General features: G+C 41.0%; 2 protein-coding genes across 4 annotated transcripts in view; one reads left to right on the forward strand and one right to left on the reverse strand.

Annotated features, from left to right (window-relative positions):
- fam49a (family with sequence similarity 49 member A) overlaps positions 1-8,444 on the forward strand; it is a 34,106-nt gene extending 25,662 nt beyond the window's left edge. For all 3 annotated transcript variants that reach the window (XM_075459834.1, XM_075459836.1, XM_075459835.1), the window contains 9 exons: positions 1,336-1,457; positions 1,682-1,787; positions 2,207-2,343; positions 2,481-2,558; positions 2,888-3,004; positions 3,925-4,004; positions 4,415-4,541; positions 4,640-4,710; positions 6,455-8,444. In XM_075459834.1, the coding sequence (XP_075315949.1) occupies positions 1,336-1,457; positions 1,682-1,787; positions 2,207-2,343; positions 2,481-2,558; positions 2,888-3,004; positions 3,925-4,004; positions 4,415-4,541; positions 4,640-4,710; positions 6,455-6,518 (902 nt within the window). In that variant the 3' untranslated portion in view covers positions 6,519-8,444. The remainder of the gene's footprint in view (positions 1-1,335; positions 1,458-1,681; positions 1,788-2,206; positions 2,344-2,480; positions 2,559-2,887; positions 3,005-3,924; positions 4,005-4,414; positions 4,542-4,639; positions 4,711-6,454) is intronic.
- Positions 8,445-9,865: 1,421 nt separating this feature from the next.
- Positions 9,866-17,032, reverse strand: fbxo16 (F-box protein 16). Its single transcript, XM_075459820.1, has 8 exons — positions 16,937-17,032; positions 16,048-16,083; positions 15,635-15,841; positions 15,355-15,519; positions 14,925-15,211; positions 11,226-11,325; positions 10,632-10,884; positions 9,866-9,930 (listed from the first exon to the last, which is right to left on the reverse strand). Exons 1-8 carry the CDS (start codon positions 17,030-17,032, stop codon positions 9,866-9,868), a joined length of 1,209 nt encoding a protein of 402 aa, XP_075315935.1.
- Between the last annotated feature and the right edge of the window lie 1,343 nt (positions 17,033-18,375).

The raw sequence follows: 18,375 nt of genomic DNA on the forward strand, positions 1-18,375 counted from the left end.
GCAAAGAGGAAATGATGGGAGTGGAAGGTTTTTGAAATGCAAAACAGACCCCAGACACACAGTTTTAATGTCAGTGATGCTCTATATTTAGAGCTGCGCTAGTAGAGGAGTGACTCTCTGTGGTCAGGATATTCACAGCCTGCGTTTTGTGTTTCATAGGGACAATAAAATAATGCTGCTGACATCAGCTTGCATACGATCATAAATTAACAAGAAACAATTGTGTATTTTCATGCACATGTCTTATATACCAGGTTCTGTGGTAGCTGTGTCTATCCCAAAGCATCTGTACGTCTATTACAGTCAAATATGGAAACATTGCTGCCTGGGTGCAAACAGGAAACACTCAAAATTTATGACGGGAGGCGGTAAATGCATGCGTCCCCTGTTCATTCTGTTAGAAAGGTACAGCAATATGACAGGACTTTTCAGTCTGTAATTTAAAAAAAAAATGTATTACAGAATTCTAGACTTATCAGTGTAAATGATACGCTGTAGAATTTGCAGGAGTGGAACTGCCATCATCAAAAGGGGTACAAAAGTGCGTAAATGGCGCAGCATATAGATTTATTTGCCAAAAAAAATGCAAATTTTACAGTGTTTTTAGAAGCAAGTTTACTTAGGCTTAAAGGCTACTTTCCTTTCTTGAATTCCTTTCTTCAATTTCTTGAATTAGGCTTAAATGAAATGGAAAATAAATTGGTAAAGTTAATAAATAGGGTTATTAACCTCAAGTTAAATGAACACTGTTGAAAATTAAAGAAATATTAATACGTTGATTTTGAATTAAATGTTTATGTGTGCTTTTATGCATTAGTGCAGATTCATTCCTCTGTGATCAAATTAAATAATTTTTGCTGCACTTTTTTTTTTTTTTTTTTTTTTTTTAAATTGAAAAATGTCAAAGTGGACGCCAAGGCAGAAAGATTTAATGTTTAACTGTAGATGGATCTCTTGTGTAATATCCTGTAAGATGATGCTTCGACCTTTACTTGTTCACACGTTCATTCTGCTGACTCTTTTTGTTCTTCCCTTTCTTTTTACTCTTCCTCTAAACTGTGCCCTGTTACTTATTAACCCGAAGCCATTTCCCATCAGCACAATCAGAATAAGCAGATTAAATGTATCAAAGATGATTCCAAATGAGGATGATGATGTTTAGTTAAGTAAGTTAGTTAAGATTAATTCTTGATTTTAAAAGGCAGAAGGATTCTGTTGTTTTTTTTACATTGATCGCTACAGTAGTTTCACCCTGACTGTTCAGGTATGTGCCTGTGTTTTCTGTGCATGTGTGTGCGGCGCGTGCAACTGGATTGACCTTTGTTTCCGTGTCAGATGCACAGCCAACGGAAGGAGAGCGTGAGGTGTGGAACCAGGTGAACTCAGTCCTCCAGGAGTCTGAGAGCATCCTGGCTGGTCTGCAGGCGTACAAAGGAGCAGGGCAGGAGATCAGAGATGTGAGAAAACTGACTTTAAGTGTACACACGAACACTTTAAACGCATTGTCAGCATTTAGGGGGGGGAGAAAGGAAATGGATCGCACATGAGTCATCACCCCTCAAAATTTAGTTGATGTCCTACAATCGATATGCAGATTTATTAATGTGCGATATGCTGGATGGTTGATGGAAGTTATCCAACATGTGGTTCTGTTTTCACGCTTGTTCCTTGTTTTGTGCAGGCGATTCAGAATCCCAGCGACATGATGCTGCAGGAGCGAGCCTGGAACTCAGTCTGCCCGCTGGTCATCAAGCTTAAGAAGTTCTACAGTTTCTCTCTCAGACTAGGTGTGCTCACACTGCCCAGCAAACTCTCCCGACTTACCGCACAGGTTGTGACAGAGCCGGAGAATTTTTATCCGCTTTGGTCACTCTCCTGATATTGTAAATGATGATACTATGATGACAGTAGAGTATGTGAGTTGGGTGTCAAATATATTTATCCCAAATATTAACGTTGTATGGCAAACTTGGGCATGTATCTAAGAGCATCAAATTTACTGAGAGGAAAAATCCCAATACTAACACTCGACAATGAAAGTCGACATGTCTCCACCTGTCACGGCAAAGTTGGACACACTTTGTTCCCCTCGCATGCTTCTGTGCTGGGACAAGGGAAGTCCAATAAAATGGCCTTGTTGAGCTCTAATTCTGGCTTCAGTTATTTCTTTAGGCAAACACACTGACTGTCTCGTGTTTGTGCGTAGAGGAGGCTCTGCAGAGTCTGTTGGAGTCGCTGACGTGCCCACCCCTCACGCCCACCCAGCACCTGGAGAGAGAGCAGGCGCTGGCCAAACAGTTTGCTGAGATCCTCCACTTCACTCTGCGCTTTGATGAGCTCAAGGTCTGCCGGAAACACTTGAGTTAAACTCACTTAAAAGCACACACCGTGTTCCTCAGTTTCACATACAGCACAGTTTTATCAGATGATATTTTGCCAGCTCTTATCTGCTGGCTGAATATGTGCTTGTTTGGCTTCAGATGAGAATTCCTGCCATCCAGAATGACTTCAGCTACTACAGAAGGACCATCAGTCGAAACCGGATAAACAACATGAATGTAAGTTGTTGAAATCATTTTTCAGATGTTTTGTATTCTCAGTCTAAAGAAGGAGCCGTCTTTTGTGTTTGCTGCGTTTGGATGTTTTGTTTGGTCTTTTTTCCTGCTTCAGATCCTGTCCAGAAATCCAACAAACTCATCGAGATAATTTGTTTTTCGCATTTGTTCAACCTGCTCAGCTGACGTTTTTAGCTGGTCAGATGTTTGGAAATAAGGGAGAGATTCATGACATATATTAAAAAGAAAGAAGAAGAACAAGAAGAAAAAAAGCGAACCCTCCCACTTTGACACTTGTAGTTAATGTGTGACATTTGTGTCTTTACCCATAGTTGGACATTGAGAATGAAGTGAACAACGAGATGGCCAACAGGATGTCTCTGTTCTACGCTGAGGCCACACCCATGCTGAAAACGCTCAGCAACGCAACCACAAACTTTGTGACAGAGGTGAGAGCGCTGACACAACTTGGTTTCACCAACAAGAGCTTTTTGATTAAATGAGGATCCGCCTCTTGTTTGGTTGATTTTTGATACATTTAACAGACGTCACTTTTGAATTTTCTATCATAACAGACTTTGAGGGGAAATAAAAGCTCCTTAATCCTGCATTCTTTCTAACGACCAGCAGGGGGCAACTACTCTGGTTTAAAAATGTAATGAGTAAGTGAAAATGTTACCCTAATTCTTACTTCTCGCTAAAGGAAATCATTTCCTAATGAATTTAGTACTTACAAATAATAGCTAATAAGGATTTAACTATCTTCTATTCCTTTTGAGCAGCTATTTCTTTAACTGAAAGATTTTTGTAAAAAATTCAGCAAATTTGCCACTCCAAACTTGTTGGTGTTTGGCTTTGCAACGAAAAACAATTACTTTGATGATTATTTAGAGACTCACTGAGACGCAGTAGGTCAGATATGGCAGAAAAACTATGTTGAAAATGTGATGGAATGTTGGCTTCATTCCTCCGTTTTGATGCAGATAAATGGAGTAAGGTTTAACGGTTTGCTGTTGGATTCACAATCACTGCCCTCAACAGCTGCAGCCAGTTCTGATAAACCCACGCGGGGTAGATGGGCACAGTTAGCAGTCGGTAGTAGCTCAGAAGACGGATGTTTCCCATGGGAGTTGGGAAAAAGCAGAGCGACAAGAAACTGATCATTGGACTAAAAGTCAGCCAAAGGGCAGTCCCATAACTAAAAGCTTCAACTTGATGAGATCAATTTTGGAGCTTCCATGATGCCAAATGTCTCAGAATAAATGTGTTTTGAGTTTGAGAAACATGTGATGCTTTGTCCAGCTAAAGGTTTAGTGATAGCCCGGAACGAACCATTGTAATAATGTATCTGATCTTTTACCTTTTGTAGAACAAGACTCTTCCACTGGAGAATACGACAGATTGTCTCAGCACTATGGCCAGTGTCTGTAAGGTCATGTTAGAGACACCGTGAGTTTTGAATTAACACACAACACACAGTTAAATCTGTTCTCACAGGCCTCAGAATACCTTGTTTAAACAAGTTACAGTCCTTCTCAGTCTAAATAAGTCTCTGATTTGTTCCCGCAGCAGCACTTTGAGATTAGACATTATACATAAAAAGTCTGAAAATGCATTGTCATTAGGTTTTGTTGATCAACTCCAGACTGACACTGACTCTGAAAAATATGCCAAAGTGAGTTGTTGAATTTCAAGACGAGACCTGAGAAGCTATTTTGCTCTGTTCTTTATATCTGTCAGCCTCCCACACTCAGTATGTCCTCATGTATTCATTCAGCTGTACACCAACAAATAAGTCATCATGGGCTCCAGCTGCGATTATTACTTTGATCATCTCTCCCTTCCTTCTGTGTTTTCAGGGAATATTCAAGTCGCTTCAGTAGTGAGGACACACTCTTGTTTTGCATGAGGGTGATGGTGGGAGTCATTATTCTCTATGACCACGTCCACCCCAACGGCGCCTTCAACAAGTCCTCCAAGATAGATGTAAGCAGAGCACTCGCTGTAAAGGAAGCACCGTGAGCCCGCACTGCGATGCGGCGCCTGATTCTTCTGTGCTCTCATTCTGACCCATTTCTCCTCAGATGAAAGGGTGCATAAAGGTCCTGAAGGACCAGCCGGCGGACAACGTTGAGGGCCTGCTGAACGCGCTCAAGTAGGTTCACTCAGTTTTGGATTCATTTGGAGTAATTCTGCGCCCCACATGTCTGGAGTCTCTATTTTTAATTAGGGCTGGGCAACGATTAAAATTTTGAATCTAATTAATCACATGATTTTCCTGATTAATCACGATTAATCGCATTTGTACGCAAAATCCAAAAATCAATTCAAAAGTAGTGTATAGCTTTTAGCATTTACTTTTATTTTAAATGTACTGCCATATGAATGAAAGTGCCATAATATTTGTTGTGCAAACACACTTTTAACATCAGCATTTTTATGTAGAAGCCTCGCTCCACTGTCTGTTTCCTTGAATGACTTGCTGCTATCAGTTGTGTGTTTTGCCTTTAAGTGATATTTTAGACTGGAACTACTACGGTGAGAAGACAATTCAACTTGGCAGTGTTTACAGATGACTTTGGTTCTGTCGACTCCGCTATCTGGAAGAACTTTAAAATGAAAATGGCCGAGTAAAAGTTCCATACCCTTCTCCATGTTTGGTCGATCCGCCAATTACTTTCTTTTCTGGTTCCACAGCAGACAGCAACAGACTTTTACAAAATAAAAGCCTGTGAGCAACAGACTTTTACAATAATAAAATAAATAATAAAACAGGGGTGGTCCGGGGCGTAGTGGGTAGCAGGTGCCCCATGTACAAGAGCCTATAGTCCTCGCTGCAGCTGGCCCCAGTTCGAGTCCCGCATCGGATGGCCCTGTGCTGCGTGTTGTTCCCCCTCTCTCTGCCCCCTGCTTCCTGTCTCTCTGAACTTTCCTATCCATTAAAGGCACAAAAGCCCCCCAAAATGTTTTTTTTTTTTTTTTTTTTTTAAATGTTTTAAAAAATAATTAAAAAAAATAATAATAACAACGCTATAATAACGAGTTAACTTGCCCAGCCCTATTTTTAATATATAATTTTTTTACCTTTGTGCTCATAGACCTAAAATAACAAAAATTACCCCCCCCTTTTTTTTTTTTTTTTTTTTTTTTTAAACAAGAGTTTTCTTCTCATCTAAATGACAACTTTTTAAAGCTGCAACTCTTTTTCAAGCATAATGCCTGGAACTGTCCGGGGATTCTGAAAGTAGTACATTAAATACCCCAATACAAAAAAAAAAGAGTTCTCTAGGTCCCCTATATGTCCGGCTAGGTCCCTCCAAAGCCAGCAGGTTTGTTTACAAAATTGCAGACCGGACCGGTAAAAGGTAACCAATCAGGTTACGAGCTGGGCTCTGCTGCCTGTCAATCACCGATTGAGCACGCGCGATACAAGGTAGGCTCGTCCCCACGCTTATTTATCTGGACTATTGAACTTCATTACGGGCTTGTCTACTTACTGTGTCTTCCATGATCGCAAATGACAGGTGAGTTGATGAATGAGGAGTCGTGTACGCGCATCTGGCGTGCACGTCTACGTGCACGAGTTCTCATGTGTTTTGAAGGGGCGGGACAGGAAGTTGAATAACTTTTTATTTTTCAGTTAAAAAATAAGCATTTCTTGCATTTTGCTACTACGGAGGTCACCGTTTTCAACTTCAAGCGTTCTGATAGATCATGTAAACTCTTAAAATGCCAAAAATTAGAACTTTACGTATGACAACAACAAATCCTGCAGACTGCAGCTTTAAATATTAAACCTGTAAAAATCCAGCCCTGGGCTGATGTGAGCCTGTGATTCTTTTACCTGCTTTGTTGTCTTTATTGTTCATTAATGTCCTCTTTGACTCTCATCTCTTCAGATTCACCACAAAACACCTGAATGACGAGTCCACTCCAAAGAACATCCGGACGATGCTCCAGTAATATTTGTTCTTTTTATATATAAATATATAAATAGATATGAAGAGGATCATTGGGCTGACCTCCGATAAGATGTATATGTTTACATTATTTAAAAAGCCTCGATGTTAATACTTGTGTGTATTTTGATAGTCATTCCCTCCAGCTTATTGAAACCTGCAGAATACGTACTTTGTACTTTGCAAAGAAAAAAAAAAAAGAAAAACCACAAAAGCGTCACATGAATTGCCTCTGCTGTTAACAGCTGCCGAACGATGGAAACCTTTCAACCTTATACAGAAAAACTGAGCTTTGTAAGCTGCACTTTGAATGAAGTGAAAAAGGCAACAGAAACATGTTCTCCAATAAAATCATACAGTTGACAATGGAATTGGTTTAAAGTACAGCTTTATGTTTGTTTTTGGATACAAAATAGATGTTTGATGATGAACGATGACGTTTTAAATCCTGACGTAGGTTCTTTTTTTGAATCACAATACGAGAGTTCTAAGAAAAGCATTAAAACAAGTCGAGGTTCTTTTTCTACTTTATCTGCACAGGCCGCGTTAGGGTGGACATTTCTGTTGCAGTGAGGGGCTGATAAGTGATGAACTTGTGCGTGATGTCATGATGAGAACATTTCGTGGTTGTCTTTTCTTTCTTTTTTTTCCATTATTCAAACTCCAGCCTTGAGCGCCTGTTAAATCAAACCCACTGTGAACAATAAAACATGTCTGTACATCCAGCAAGTTGATGCGTGCTGTAACTGAGAGGTAGAGATGAGTGAAATGGAGGAGATGTCAAAGTTAATCAACCCACCTGATGTTTTATTCAGCTGATTTGGAGATTTTGTTTGCATGTTTTACCTTTTTTTTTTTTTTTTTTTTTTTAAAGAAAGAAAAAAAATCCACTTTTAAATTATTTGGATGTTTTTCATGAATGAATTTTCATTGACTCCCTGGAGGAAAACAGGTTTTAACTTTATTTTTTCAGTGGCGGGGGGGTTATTTGATGTCCCTGAGAGTTAACTTGGGTGATCCGAGTGCAGCAGCTCCTCACCCACATGCTGAGACTAGGTTGGACAATCTGTGACTGTGAAACTGTGGCCCAGTTTTACTGTAATCTCTGCACACCAATGAGGTTAGAATATGTGCATGATAATGGACGCAGCAAACTTATATAGAGAAGTTGTTGATGTTTTATTTTTGGGGGGTAAAACTATTAGAAAACCTTCTCCTTAAAAAAGAATCACCATCTAACATTTAGCTGTTAGACCTATATCTCATATGCCTGAAACACATTACGCCCTTCTGATTCAATATGAACACAACCCCTGTGGTCTTAAAATCTGGAGGTGTCATGGAGCACAGCGTTGCCTTACATAAGCTGACAAACATTAGGTCTTTAAAGCATCCATAAGCCATACATGGTGTCAAATAAAGCACAGCCACTCCTGTCCTTAGATTAACATGTCCTCCGTTAAGTAGCATCCCATTAACATGTTTTTTTTGTTGTTTTTTTTAAGTCTGTATGTTTCTCTTGTATTTAGAAATGTGTCCAAACGTGTGTGTGTATGTGTGCGCGTCCATTACTTTGGATGTTATTTGTTCCATGCAGTGAGTGAAACTGTACGTGCCGAGGCGTAAAGCAGGTGTATGTATGACGCCGATGTCTCATATCTGACTGAAGTGGTTTTTAAAATGCAGAAATTGCATCCTCTGTCAGGACTGATGTACACAAAGCTTCCCTCTTCTCCCGATGCTACTGTGTGTTGAATGCACAACAATGTTCTGAATACTGAGACATCAGTTTTGCTTTTGTTTTAAACTGACAACTATTGCTTGATATTTTGGAGTTCAGACTCACTGTTTATATAAATGCTTTGGCTATGTTCTTGCTTTCTGAATGGGATGTGTGGAATGGATAATAAAGGTGGTACATTTCTTAAAAGAGCTGTGTTTTGTTTTGTTTTCTCTCTGCTCTGCTTATTTATTGAATTTGAAGAAAATGGACAACCGGGGTGTGAAATATTTGCCTGAAAGGCAAGTCAAAGAGGAAAGAAAAAATAAAAAATCTAATGATGATTAATTTTCCAAGTATGATCAAAATTCGTGCTTACTGAAATGTCTTGAGATTATATTTCTAAGCTTCATCCTACACCATATTGCCAAAAATATTCACTCATCCATCCAAATAACTCGATGCAGGTGTTCCAATCACTTTCATGGCCACAGATGCATAAGTTCAAGCACCTAGGCCTGCAGACTGCTTCTACAAACATTTGTGAATGAATGGGTCGCTCTCAGGACCTCAGTGAATTCCAGCGTGATACCGTGATGGAATGCCACCTGTGCAACAAGTCCAGCTGTGAAATTTCCTCACTACTAAATATTCCACAGTCAACCGTCAGTGTTATAACAAAGTGGGAACTAACTGGTAGGCCACGTTAAATGACAGTGGGGTCAGCGGATGCTGAGGCACATAATGCGCAGAAGTCGCCAACTTTCTGCAGAGTCGATCACTACAGACCTCCAAACTTCATGTGGCCTTCAGATTAGCTCAACAACAGTGCGTAGAGAGCTTCATGGGATGGGTTTGCATGGCCGAGCAGCTGCATCCACGCCATACATCACCAAGTGCAATGCAAAGCGTCGGATGCAGTGGTGTAAAGAACGTCGGCACCGGACTCTAAGAGCAGTGGAGACGCGTTCTCTGGAGTGATGAATCACGCTTCTCCATCTGGCAATCTGATGGACGAGTCTGGGTTTGGCGGTTGCCAGGACAATGGTACTTGTCTGACTGCTTTGTGCCAAGTCCAAAGTTTTGTGGAGGGGGGATTATGGTGTGGGGTTGTTTTTCAGGTGCTGGACTTGGCCTCTTAGTTCCAGTGAAAGGAACTCTGAATGCTTCAGCATACCAAGAGATTTTGGACAATTTCATGCTCCCAACTTTGTGGAAACAGTTTGGGGATGGCCCCCTCCTGTGCCAACATGGTAAGGTCCGTAAAGACATGGATGAGTGGGTTTGGTGTGGAAGAACTTGACTGGCCTGTACAGACTCCTGACGTCAACTCGATAGAACACCTTTGGGATGAATTGGAGCAGAGACTACGAGCCAGGCCTTCTCGTCCAACATCAGTGTCTGACCTCACAAATGCGCTTCTGGAAGAATGGTCAAAAATGTTATAGCTGCAAAGGATGGGCCGACATCTTAATATGGATTAAGAGTGGGATGTCACTAAGGTTCATATGCGTGTAAAGGAAAATGAGCGAATACTTTTGGCAATATAGTGTATTAGAAGTGAAGCTCTGCCAGTTGTCCTCCAGCTGTGTGCTGTAGTTCCCTCATCCTCCTGGTGGGGGCGGTATACCTCACTTCAGCTCCTGCGTGTATGAAGCAGGCACAGCCCACGGTTGAACCTCGAACAGTGGTTTACCTGTGATCAGTGAAAAAACTCAGTTGAAATGATTAAACAAAGTCTCAATGGAGAAAAGAAGGTTACAGTTGGTGACAGTAGTCGCAGTAAACCATTCTCTAAGTGTACAGTATTAAGCCCAACCTGAAATAACTCATAATAAGTGATAAGAATCCCTGCAGCTTTCATTAAACTGAAATGTTTGTTGGAGCTGTTGCACGTTAGACTCACACAATGAATCTGGTTAAAGGCTGAAAGTATTGGTTATTATTCTGTTATCTTTTATCCATATTTTTCTACCATCAGATTTCCCGACATTTTCTTTATGTATATTTACCTTTATTGTTGCCTTGTTTGCAATCAAACTCCAGGCGTGCCATGCCTTCACATTTAAATCAAAATCTTTGCCCTGATCTTGAATCACACACATCTACAAAAGGCCGGAGCTATGAGCCAGTGCTCCTTTATCATTAAAGAGCTTGAAATTTGAATTTATGTTTTATTTTTTTCTTTGTAAACCTTTTAATGCTTTGGAGCTCAGAATTCTCCTTCATTCAGGATTCTTTAACAAAAAACAAATTTCAGCATTTGGAATCGGGTCACACTCTGCACTTTCTTGCAGAATCAGCTATTTTTAGGCCAAAATTTCCCCATGATGCATTTCTTACTCTGTGGTTACATCAGATTCTGCCCGGAGGAGCATAGGAAGTGTGATCACTCACTGGCAGCGCTCCTATGTGTGCGCCGGGACACTCTGAGCGCCTCCGCAGACAGCCGAGGCACCGGCGTCCTCACTGGTTTTGGACGGATCCCAGCATTCCACTGGGCCAGGCTCAACAAGCTCTTGGCGGTCTCCTTGGTGATGGGGTAGTCTTGACTATGAGGTGCACATGGGGTTTGGGTCTGTTGATGTGGATGATGATCATGAGGAGGAGGGGGAGAGTGGTGGGGTCTGCAGTTGGAGCTAAGGAACATCTGGAACAAGAGAGACCTAAGTTGTGAGAGAAGTTGGGATACTTTGACAGAGAAAAAAAACAACAAAAAAACGATTTTACCAAAACCTGAAGGCTACGGTGTCCCCTACTTTCCCTCGATCACCATCATCAGCATAATTTGCCCCCTCCTCCCTCCCTTCCTATTCTCAACAGCTCATCATTAGCATGCATTTCTGTGTAAACTCTGCTCCATAATGCATGATGCCTGCCGGTTGCACAGTCTCCAGGGAATGCTCCACGTTTATCACACTCTTGAATTCAGACAAGGAGAGGGCACAGTCACAGTAGGGTTGGGGCGGTGATGAATGAAGGGGAGTTTACCAGCGACTTCGCTTTACACAGCTTGTAAGTGGCCTCTGACAGCGTTTTCCTCTTCCCGTCGTCCATCTTGGATGTGCTGCTGCCGCAGGTGGAGGCTCTGCTCCTTATCTGCCTGAAGAGAAATGACTGTGTGAGGGTGGATCTGACAGCGCTGTTTATTTACATGGCTTTGAGTAATAAATAATAATAATAATAATGACGTTTCAGTCACTCATGCAGTCAGTTACAGGGTGGTAATCTCAGTAACTTCAGGCTGAGGAGGGGCAAAGCCAAATGTGGCTGTTTGATGAGAAAAAACTTACATAGTGATGCTCTAAAACGGTTATTGTTTTGTCAATATGAATAAATACTAACGTGCAAAATTTTAAATTGTATCAATACTAACAAAATTTGTTTCTTGTTAGGTACTGGGTCCAAAAGTACACTGCATACTACTGCTAGAACAGGGATTTGTTTCCATTCATACTGGGGTTTGGTGATAATGGGCAAACACAGCAGAAAACTACAAAACCTCTCTGCCAGATAAGAACATTTGATGGCGGCAACGAAAGGCTCTTTCGAAGCAAGGATGGGTTGTGGCTCACCATTTAGGGTCAAACTTGGTCGTTATCTAGAAGTTCAAAAATGCATTTTCTTCAGTGCGAGATTGCTAAGTACTTTGGTCTCTCAACATCGACAGTAATATTGTGAACAGATTCAGGGGTCTGGAGAAATCTCAGTGCATAATGGCCAGACTCAGAGTTCACTGTTGCATGGCCATAACCTCTGAGGCCTTTGAGAAAACAGTCTACCGCTAAATCCAGAAATGTAACCTGAAACTGTGTGTAAGGAGGATGCCATATATCAACTGCCATGTCCTCTGGACACGAGCTTGTCTTAAACGGACAGAAGAACAATAGAAACATGTTCTATTGTCAGATGAGTTCATTTTTCTGGAAAAAAAAAGTGATTCTACATGTCAAAGATGAGATGAAGCATCCAGGCTATTATTTGTGAAAGATGCAAAAGCCAGCTTTTGTGATTGGCGGGGATTTGCATCAGTGTCCATGGCATGGAATACCTGCACGTGTGAAGGTAACGTGATCAGGGGTATATACTGGAATTTTGGAGAAACATACGCTACCATTAAGGGGACCGCTTCTCCCTAGTAGGTCCGTGCTTGTTTCAGCATGAAAATGTCAAACCTCTTTCTGCACAACTTACAACATCATGGCTTCATAAACTCACTTGAATGTGCCTGCCTGAAGTCCACATCCATCTCCTGTTGAAAATATATGGCACATTATGAAGAGCAGGATTGGACAACGACCCTGGACTGTTGAGCAGCTAAAATCGTGTCTTCAGTCTAATGAGCTCCAGTGAGATCTAAACTGGTTTGAATGCTGTGCTGCTGGAAAGACATTTGCTAATACTTCTGGCAGCATGGAAGTTTTTTACATGTGGAAGCAGCTAATTGAGCTTTCCAAAGCTCAAATAATGCTTGGAATAAGATCCCAAAAATCCATAAAAGTTAAGGACGAGGCGTCTAGGATGTAGGGCAGAAGCAGAAAAAGAGAGAAAAGAGGGGGAAGTTTAAACCATTTCTTCTTCTTCCATCATGGGGAAAGTGATATCGCTGGCAGATAAAATGGATGAGCTTGACAACAACACAGATGGGCTATCGGAAAAGCAGTATTCTGTGTTTCACCAAGGCATGGCTGGAGGAGCATGTTCTGGACTCTAACACCTTTCCACCTATGTGGGTTGACGGATACCACAGGCAGAGTGATAAAAGTAAAAGAGAAGGGAATGCAGTGCTTGTTAATAACATTTTAAAGCATCCTGGCACCCCTTCTGTGGGATGTTAGCTTGTGAATTTCTGTCCATGTTGGCTGCTCAGAGTGTTCACCTGGGTTACCTGGCACCACTAAATGTGACATAATCAGCTCAGTTGTTGCCAGACATTGCACGCAACACCCTAATGTATCCATGGTGATCGCTGGAGTTTTCTGCACTTTAACTTTCCAACAGTTTGTCAACAGATTTTTGCTTATTGTATTGAGTTATTTACTCATTTAGATCCTTTTTACTCAGTAATTTGTACTATAACAATATCATTTCCCCTCTGGGATTGATAAAGTATTATTAAATTCTAACAATTTAAAGTGCCAATAAAAGGAAAGTTGATGTAACACCTTCATATACATGCCCTAATCCCTATTTATTTTCAGTGTGTAAACACTGAAAGTCACTTCTTTGGACTTGTGTCTGTTAAAAAAAAAAAAGAAAGCATATTAACACATTACACATGTAAGTTTTAGAACCTCCTCTAGAACCTTTTCTGGAAATGAGGTTTGTAAAAACAACTTACTAATTATTGATTTTTTAAGCATCTGTTATTTGTGTGTACCATGCAGCTATATATAATTCTGTGTAATCATTAAGCAGCTATTCATTAATAATAACTGTTAATGTTGTGATTACTTAGCCTATTTGTGCCCCCTAAAATAAGTCTTGGATTAGGAATTAGAAGAGAATTACTCATTTAGGAGTTGTTGCTAACTTGTGTTTTGATAAACTAATCATTTAGCAATCAAAAGCTGTTTAATAAAATCACTTAATCAAATACTTCTAAAGTGTTACCAAATCAAGTAGCCATCTTCCAACATCATCTTAAAATGTGACATTGTCTGTTTACACGGTGCTTACACACCCATGGTAAAGAAGACAATGACACACTGAAAAAAGAGATCATTTGTGTTAAAATTAGTTTAATTTTATCACCCAGTCTGCCGCTGTTTCCTTATACCTCTGAGGATTGGACAGACCGAGCTGTTTGGATTCAATTTTCTCATCTCAGTCTTTTACAAGGTGGCAAACAAACCTCATTTTATGTGCAATCTTTATGGGAAAATGATTTCTTTGAAACACAGATTTGAAAACTGAAACTGAGTGTGTTTCAAAATATGAAATTCAATCCCAATTAACAAGTAAAGAATTGAGAACGTCTTCCCCCTCGTGTTACTATTTAAAGTTAAAATCCTCCTTTTTTTAAATCCTTTTTTATCAGAAACCAAAACAAACCTCTATGGATCTACATCATTAAGTCTTTTCACTAAATTATTTAGTCGCAGATGATGTTGCTACAGTGTGTTCCTGGGGGAATGCCTTGTCCATCCAAAGAAAACTGGCCAGAAAAAAGGCCACGATTTATTATCTCTGTTTGTGTCTTGTATTGATAGAATAAATGCAAGTGGTGATTTTAAAAAAGCATATATCTGCAAAGTTTATAGCTTTATTTTAGTTTTTGTTATCGTGGTTCCCCCCCTCCGTAACCTTAACCCCTTGCTGCTGAAAAAAAAAGGCGATTTTCACATTTTCGGATGTTTTTGTTGCATATAATGATCTGAAATGTAGACTTAATGAAGGTAATAAAAAGCTGGAGTTGGCTGGATGTCTTGCCCCAAGTATCTACTTGAATTTAAACCCTCAATGGAGAATGTGGAGCATGTTAATTAAAATTAAAAATTAAAATTGACGGTCATGATTTATGCTAGTGTGACCATATTTTCATTACCGAATTGAATTATTACTATTATTATTTTTTTTATTATTATTATTATTATTATTATTATGCTTGAAGTTGTAGTAGTGGTTTTCCACCGATTTTTTGAGGTATTGTTTTCTGCCCCCCCAGATGAGCTAACTGCCCACCCACACATGCCATTCTGGTCACACCTCTGTCTCAATGCCTGTTCGATGGGGTCCAGGTTGTCCAGGTAGTTGAAGCGCACTGTATCCTTGGGACATCTGTCAGGGTCTCTCCATGGTGGCAGTGCAACCGTCTGCTTCTCTGTTCTCATTTCTAACGTAGAGCTTGTTCCATGTTGCTGGGGGGTGGATGTAGGGCGCTCCTCGCTGCTGAAGACCAATTCTTGTGGCTCTTTGTGTGCACTGCTGACTGCTGCAGCATCTGGGACCATCAACTGCTGCTGGAAGGAGGGAGTCTGGAGATAGACAACAGAGTTTTCATGTTGCTGGCCCGTAACTAAAAGGCATCAAGCTAATCTGCTTGAGAATCAGTGTTCTCCTGGGCCATTATGCTGTATATTTGACTGTCAGGAGCTCACTGTGGATCAGATCTCCTGACCTGCAGCAGGCAGAGGCGCAGCTCCTGGACAGTCTGGATGTAGTGTCTCTTCCAGACACCCTGCTCGAATGCTGTCGGGGAGAAGCTAATGCACCAGCCGAGCCTCAGACATTTGGGCATCCAAAGTTGGTCCAGCTCCACTATGTTCTTCCATCGCCAGTTCACCTTGAAGAGCAAACTAAATCGTTAATATGCAAGTTTATACAAAATGGTAAAGACAGGAAGCTGCACTTTGTAAGCCAGAATTATCACCTGGCTCATTAACTGCATCCATGTGTACCTGAGCACATCGACACAGGCTGCGTGGGTCCAGGAAGGAGAAGAGGTAGAGGCAGAGGGCTCTGGGCAGCAGGCAGGTGAAGTCTGCAGCCTGCAGGGGGAGCTGTCTGCTCACACTAAGGCTCAGGAACCTGAGCTGCTCCACAGAGCAGTTCAACACAAAGTCCTGCAGAACCACCTTCCTCTGACTGTCAGACCACCTATCAAACTGTTGAAAATGTGAAAGAATATAACAGAACTCACACGCACAGACTGAGTATATTTGAGTTGGACTCCACAGAGCCCAACGTGGGGTTTCTGTCCACTAGCAGAGATCTACTTGTGTACGACACACCCCACGCTGTGCTCATTATACAGGAAAGAACCATCAGTGGATTGGATTAAGTGCATCTCCATTTAGCTGCTTAAACTTACCCACTTTGCAAGAAGACTTCGTCTTTCCTCAAACACCTGACAAAAAAAGAGGATAGTGTAAAATGCCTCGTCATAAAACATAAAGAACTTTGGCCAAACATCAGTACTCAGGACTCAACGCTGTTCAAGACCCAAATAAAACCCACTGACACCTGGTTCTGGTTGTCTTTATCACTCCATCATTGGACAGAATGTGCATTTCGAACTTTCTGACTTTTTTTCCGACAGAATCTGTAGTGCACTGATTTTTATTCTTGGCCTTAAGGGTGCAAAAAGGCTATCTGTTCACGTTTGCACTTTCACACAAAACTATGCGCACCTTCTCTTTTTTTGTACCAAATGTTTTACTGTGATATGCTCACCAACAGCAGCGATATTTGTGAATGCATCTCCACATTATAGTGCTCGACAAAAGTTTTCCAAATATATTATTACCAGTTATTGATGAATAAAGGTTCTGGACGTAGTGTCGTCTGAGGGAACGAAGATATTGGGTGCCAAGCTTGGGCTTGTGCCCCATGGCCTCTATGCACTGAAATTCCTCCAGATTGCTTGGGGAAGAAATATGCACACCTTTAGTGTGTTTATGTACAGTTCAATGTTTTTCCAGGGCATTGGTTTGAAATCCTCTGCCCATCTTTTTTTTCCCAAAAAGACTCTTCTGTCTTTCAGGGAAAAAAAGATTTCCTGTCCCAATGTTTTGTGGCAATTTGTTCCAGGCCAAAAATGATAGAGAATGGTATCTTTGGTTCATACTGTCTGCAATTAAATAAGTCGTAGTAAGAATCCCTGTCTTTTGTTCATTTTTCATTGCGTCCCGAGTGTCTCTGATTTGGGCTTGTGATTGCATGCCTTTCACTGATAGTGTTAAGAATGAGCTGATCTGGACCTTGCTGTTGGCCTGTGGGTGGTTCAGAGGGGTCCAAGCGCTCCGTTTGGTTTGCATCTTGGCACAGCTTGCAGGGGGCCTTGGAGCAAGCGGCATCTTGGAGCAGCAGAGCAAAGATGAAGAACAAAAAAGGAAGTACAAATGTGAGGATTTACTCACGTGCCCGTTTGAAATCTTTTTGAGAATCTGTATCATTTAAAGTACTAACAGATTACCTCAGAGCTGTGACACTTTACAGCTACCCTCTCTGCGTATTTCAATGCTTGTTTAGCGTCTTATAATATCATACACCAACTTTAATCACAATTAAATTGATAATGCATTACAAATGATGCCATTAGCGATACATGCTGCATACTCACCATCAATTCTCTTAATCAGGCAGATAAGAACAATCCAACTCCCGAACACATGCGCATAATCTGTTTGACTTTTATATCCGTTACTCTCGTTCTTCCCACTCCCCCATGCACAGTTGACTTGTTTCCATAGTAGCAGTGAGCGTACTTTCCATATATGGACTGGCTGCGACAGCCTGTCAAACACAAGGGGAAGTAATGCAGGGGAAACCTTGGTGATATGGGCTTAAATTTGTCTAAAAAATAACTACAAATGCACAGAAGGGCCACAAATATGCCTTGAGTTGCACACGTGTTTTGCTATCCACAAATACATTTTTCCTATTTGTAACTTATGTGTTTGGTTTTTACAAATATATGTGTATTTGTAAATATAGCCTAACATTTTCAATTTGTGAAAGAAAAAAAGCCATTCGTGAAACTTCTGTTTGTGAATCGTGACGCATTTGTGGATCACCAATCACACGTTCGTATTTACAGTGTATTATACACAGCGGAGTTAGTGCTATGCCACCGGCTCTAATGATGACAAATGTGGCGAAAAAGCCCCGAAAATGTGATGACTATAGAAACCCTCTGCCTCTGATACACTGGTGCTGAAAAAAAAACAAAAAAACATATTCACAGAGTGATATAGAAGACTATTAGAAAAAATGTCGGTAAATATTTCAAAGTCATGAACTTGTAAGAAGATGTAAAAAAAAAAACCTAAAAAAAACCAGTCAGAATTTATGTTGTTGAGTGGTCCCAGTTGGTCCAACACAATTGGACCTGTTTGAGGAGTAAATGGTACGGTGTCCGAAATTTTAAAACTTAATGCTAAATGCAAATTGTAAAAACCGACGCTGGAGGCCTCCTGTTAAAACTTTCTCTGTCTCTCTCTGCAGACGTCCTGTTCAAACACTGTCCCAACAGTCAGATAAGTTTTACAGTCAGAGGCAGAAAGCCTGCTCGCGCGTCCTCGGATGGGCGGTCGCGCGCAACGAAGACACAAAACCTGCTGTGAAGAGGGGGGCTGCGTCAAGCCACGAACACGCAGGCAGTGCCAACCCGGAAATAAGTCCATGAAGCTTTCAGAGT

Source organism: Odontesthes bonariensis, chromosome 24 (genome assembly GCF_027942865.1).
Source record: "Odontesthes bonariensis isolate fOdoBon6 chromosome 24, fOdoBon6.hap1, whole genome shotgun sequence".
Classification (NCBI taxonomy): Eukaryota; Metazoa; Chordata; class Actinopteri; order Atheriniformes; family Atherinopsidae; genus Odontesthes; species Odontesthes bonariensis.

What these genes read in the sequence shown, in the direction of transcription:
- fbxo16 (XM_075459820.1), bottom strand. Translation starts at nt 17,032, where the DNA reads ATGCCGCTTGCTCCAAGGCCCCCTGCAAGCTGTGCCAAGATGCAAACC. An exon ending in AGGTGTGACCAGAATGGCAT is followed by an intron (nt 11,326 to 14,924) that starts GTGTGGGTGGGC and finishes GCAGATAAGGAG; the next exon opens with CAGAGCCTCCACCTGCGGCA. An exon ending in CACACATAGGAGCGCTGCCA is followed by an intron (nt 9,931 to 10,631) that starts GTGAGTGATCAC and finishes CACTGATCACAG; the next exon opens with GTAAACCACTGTTCGAGGTT.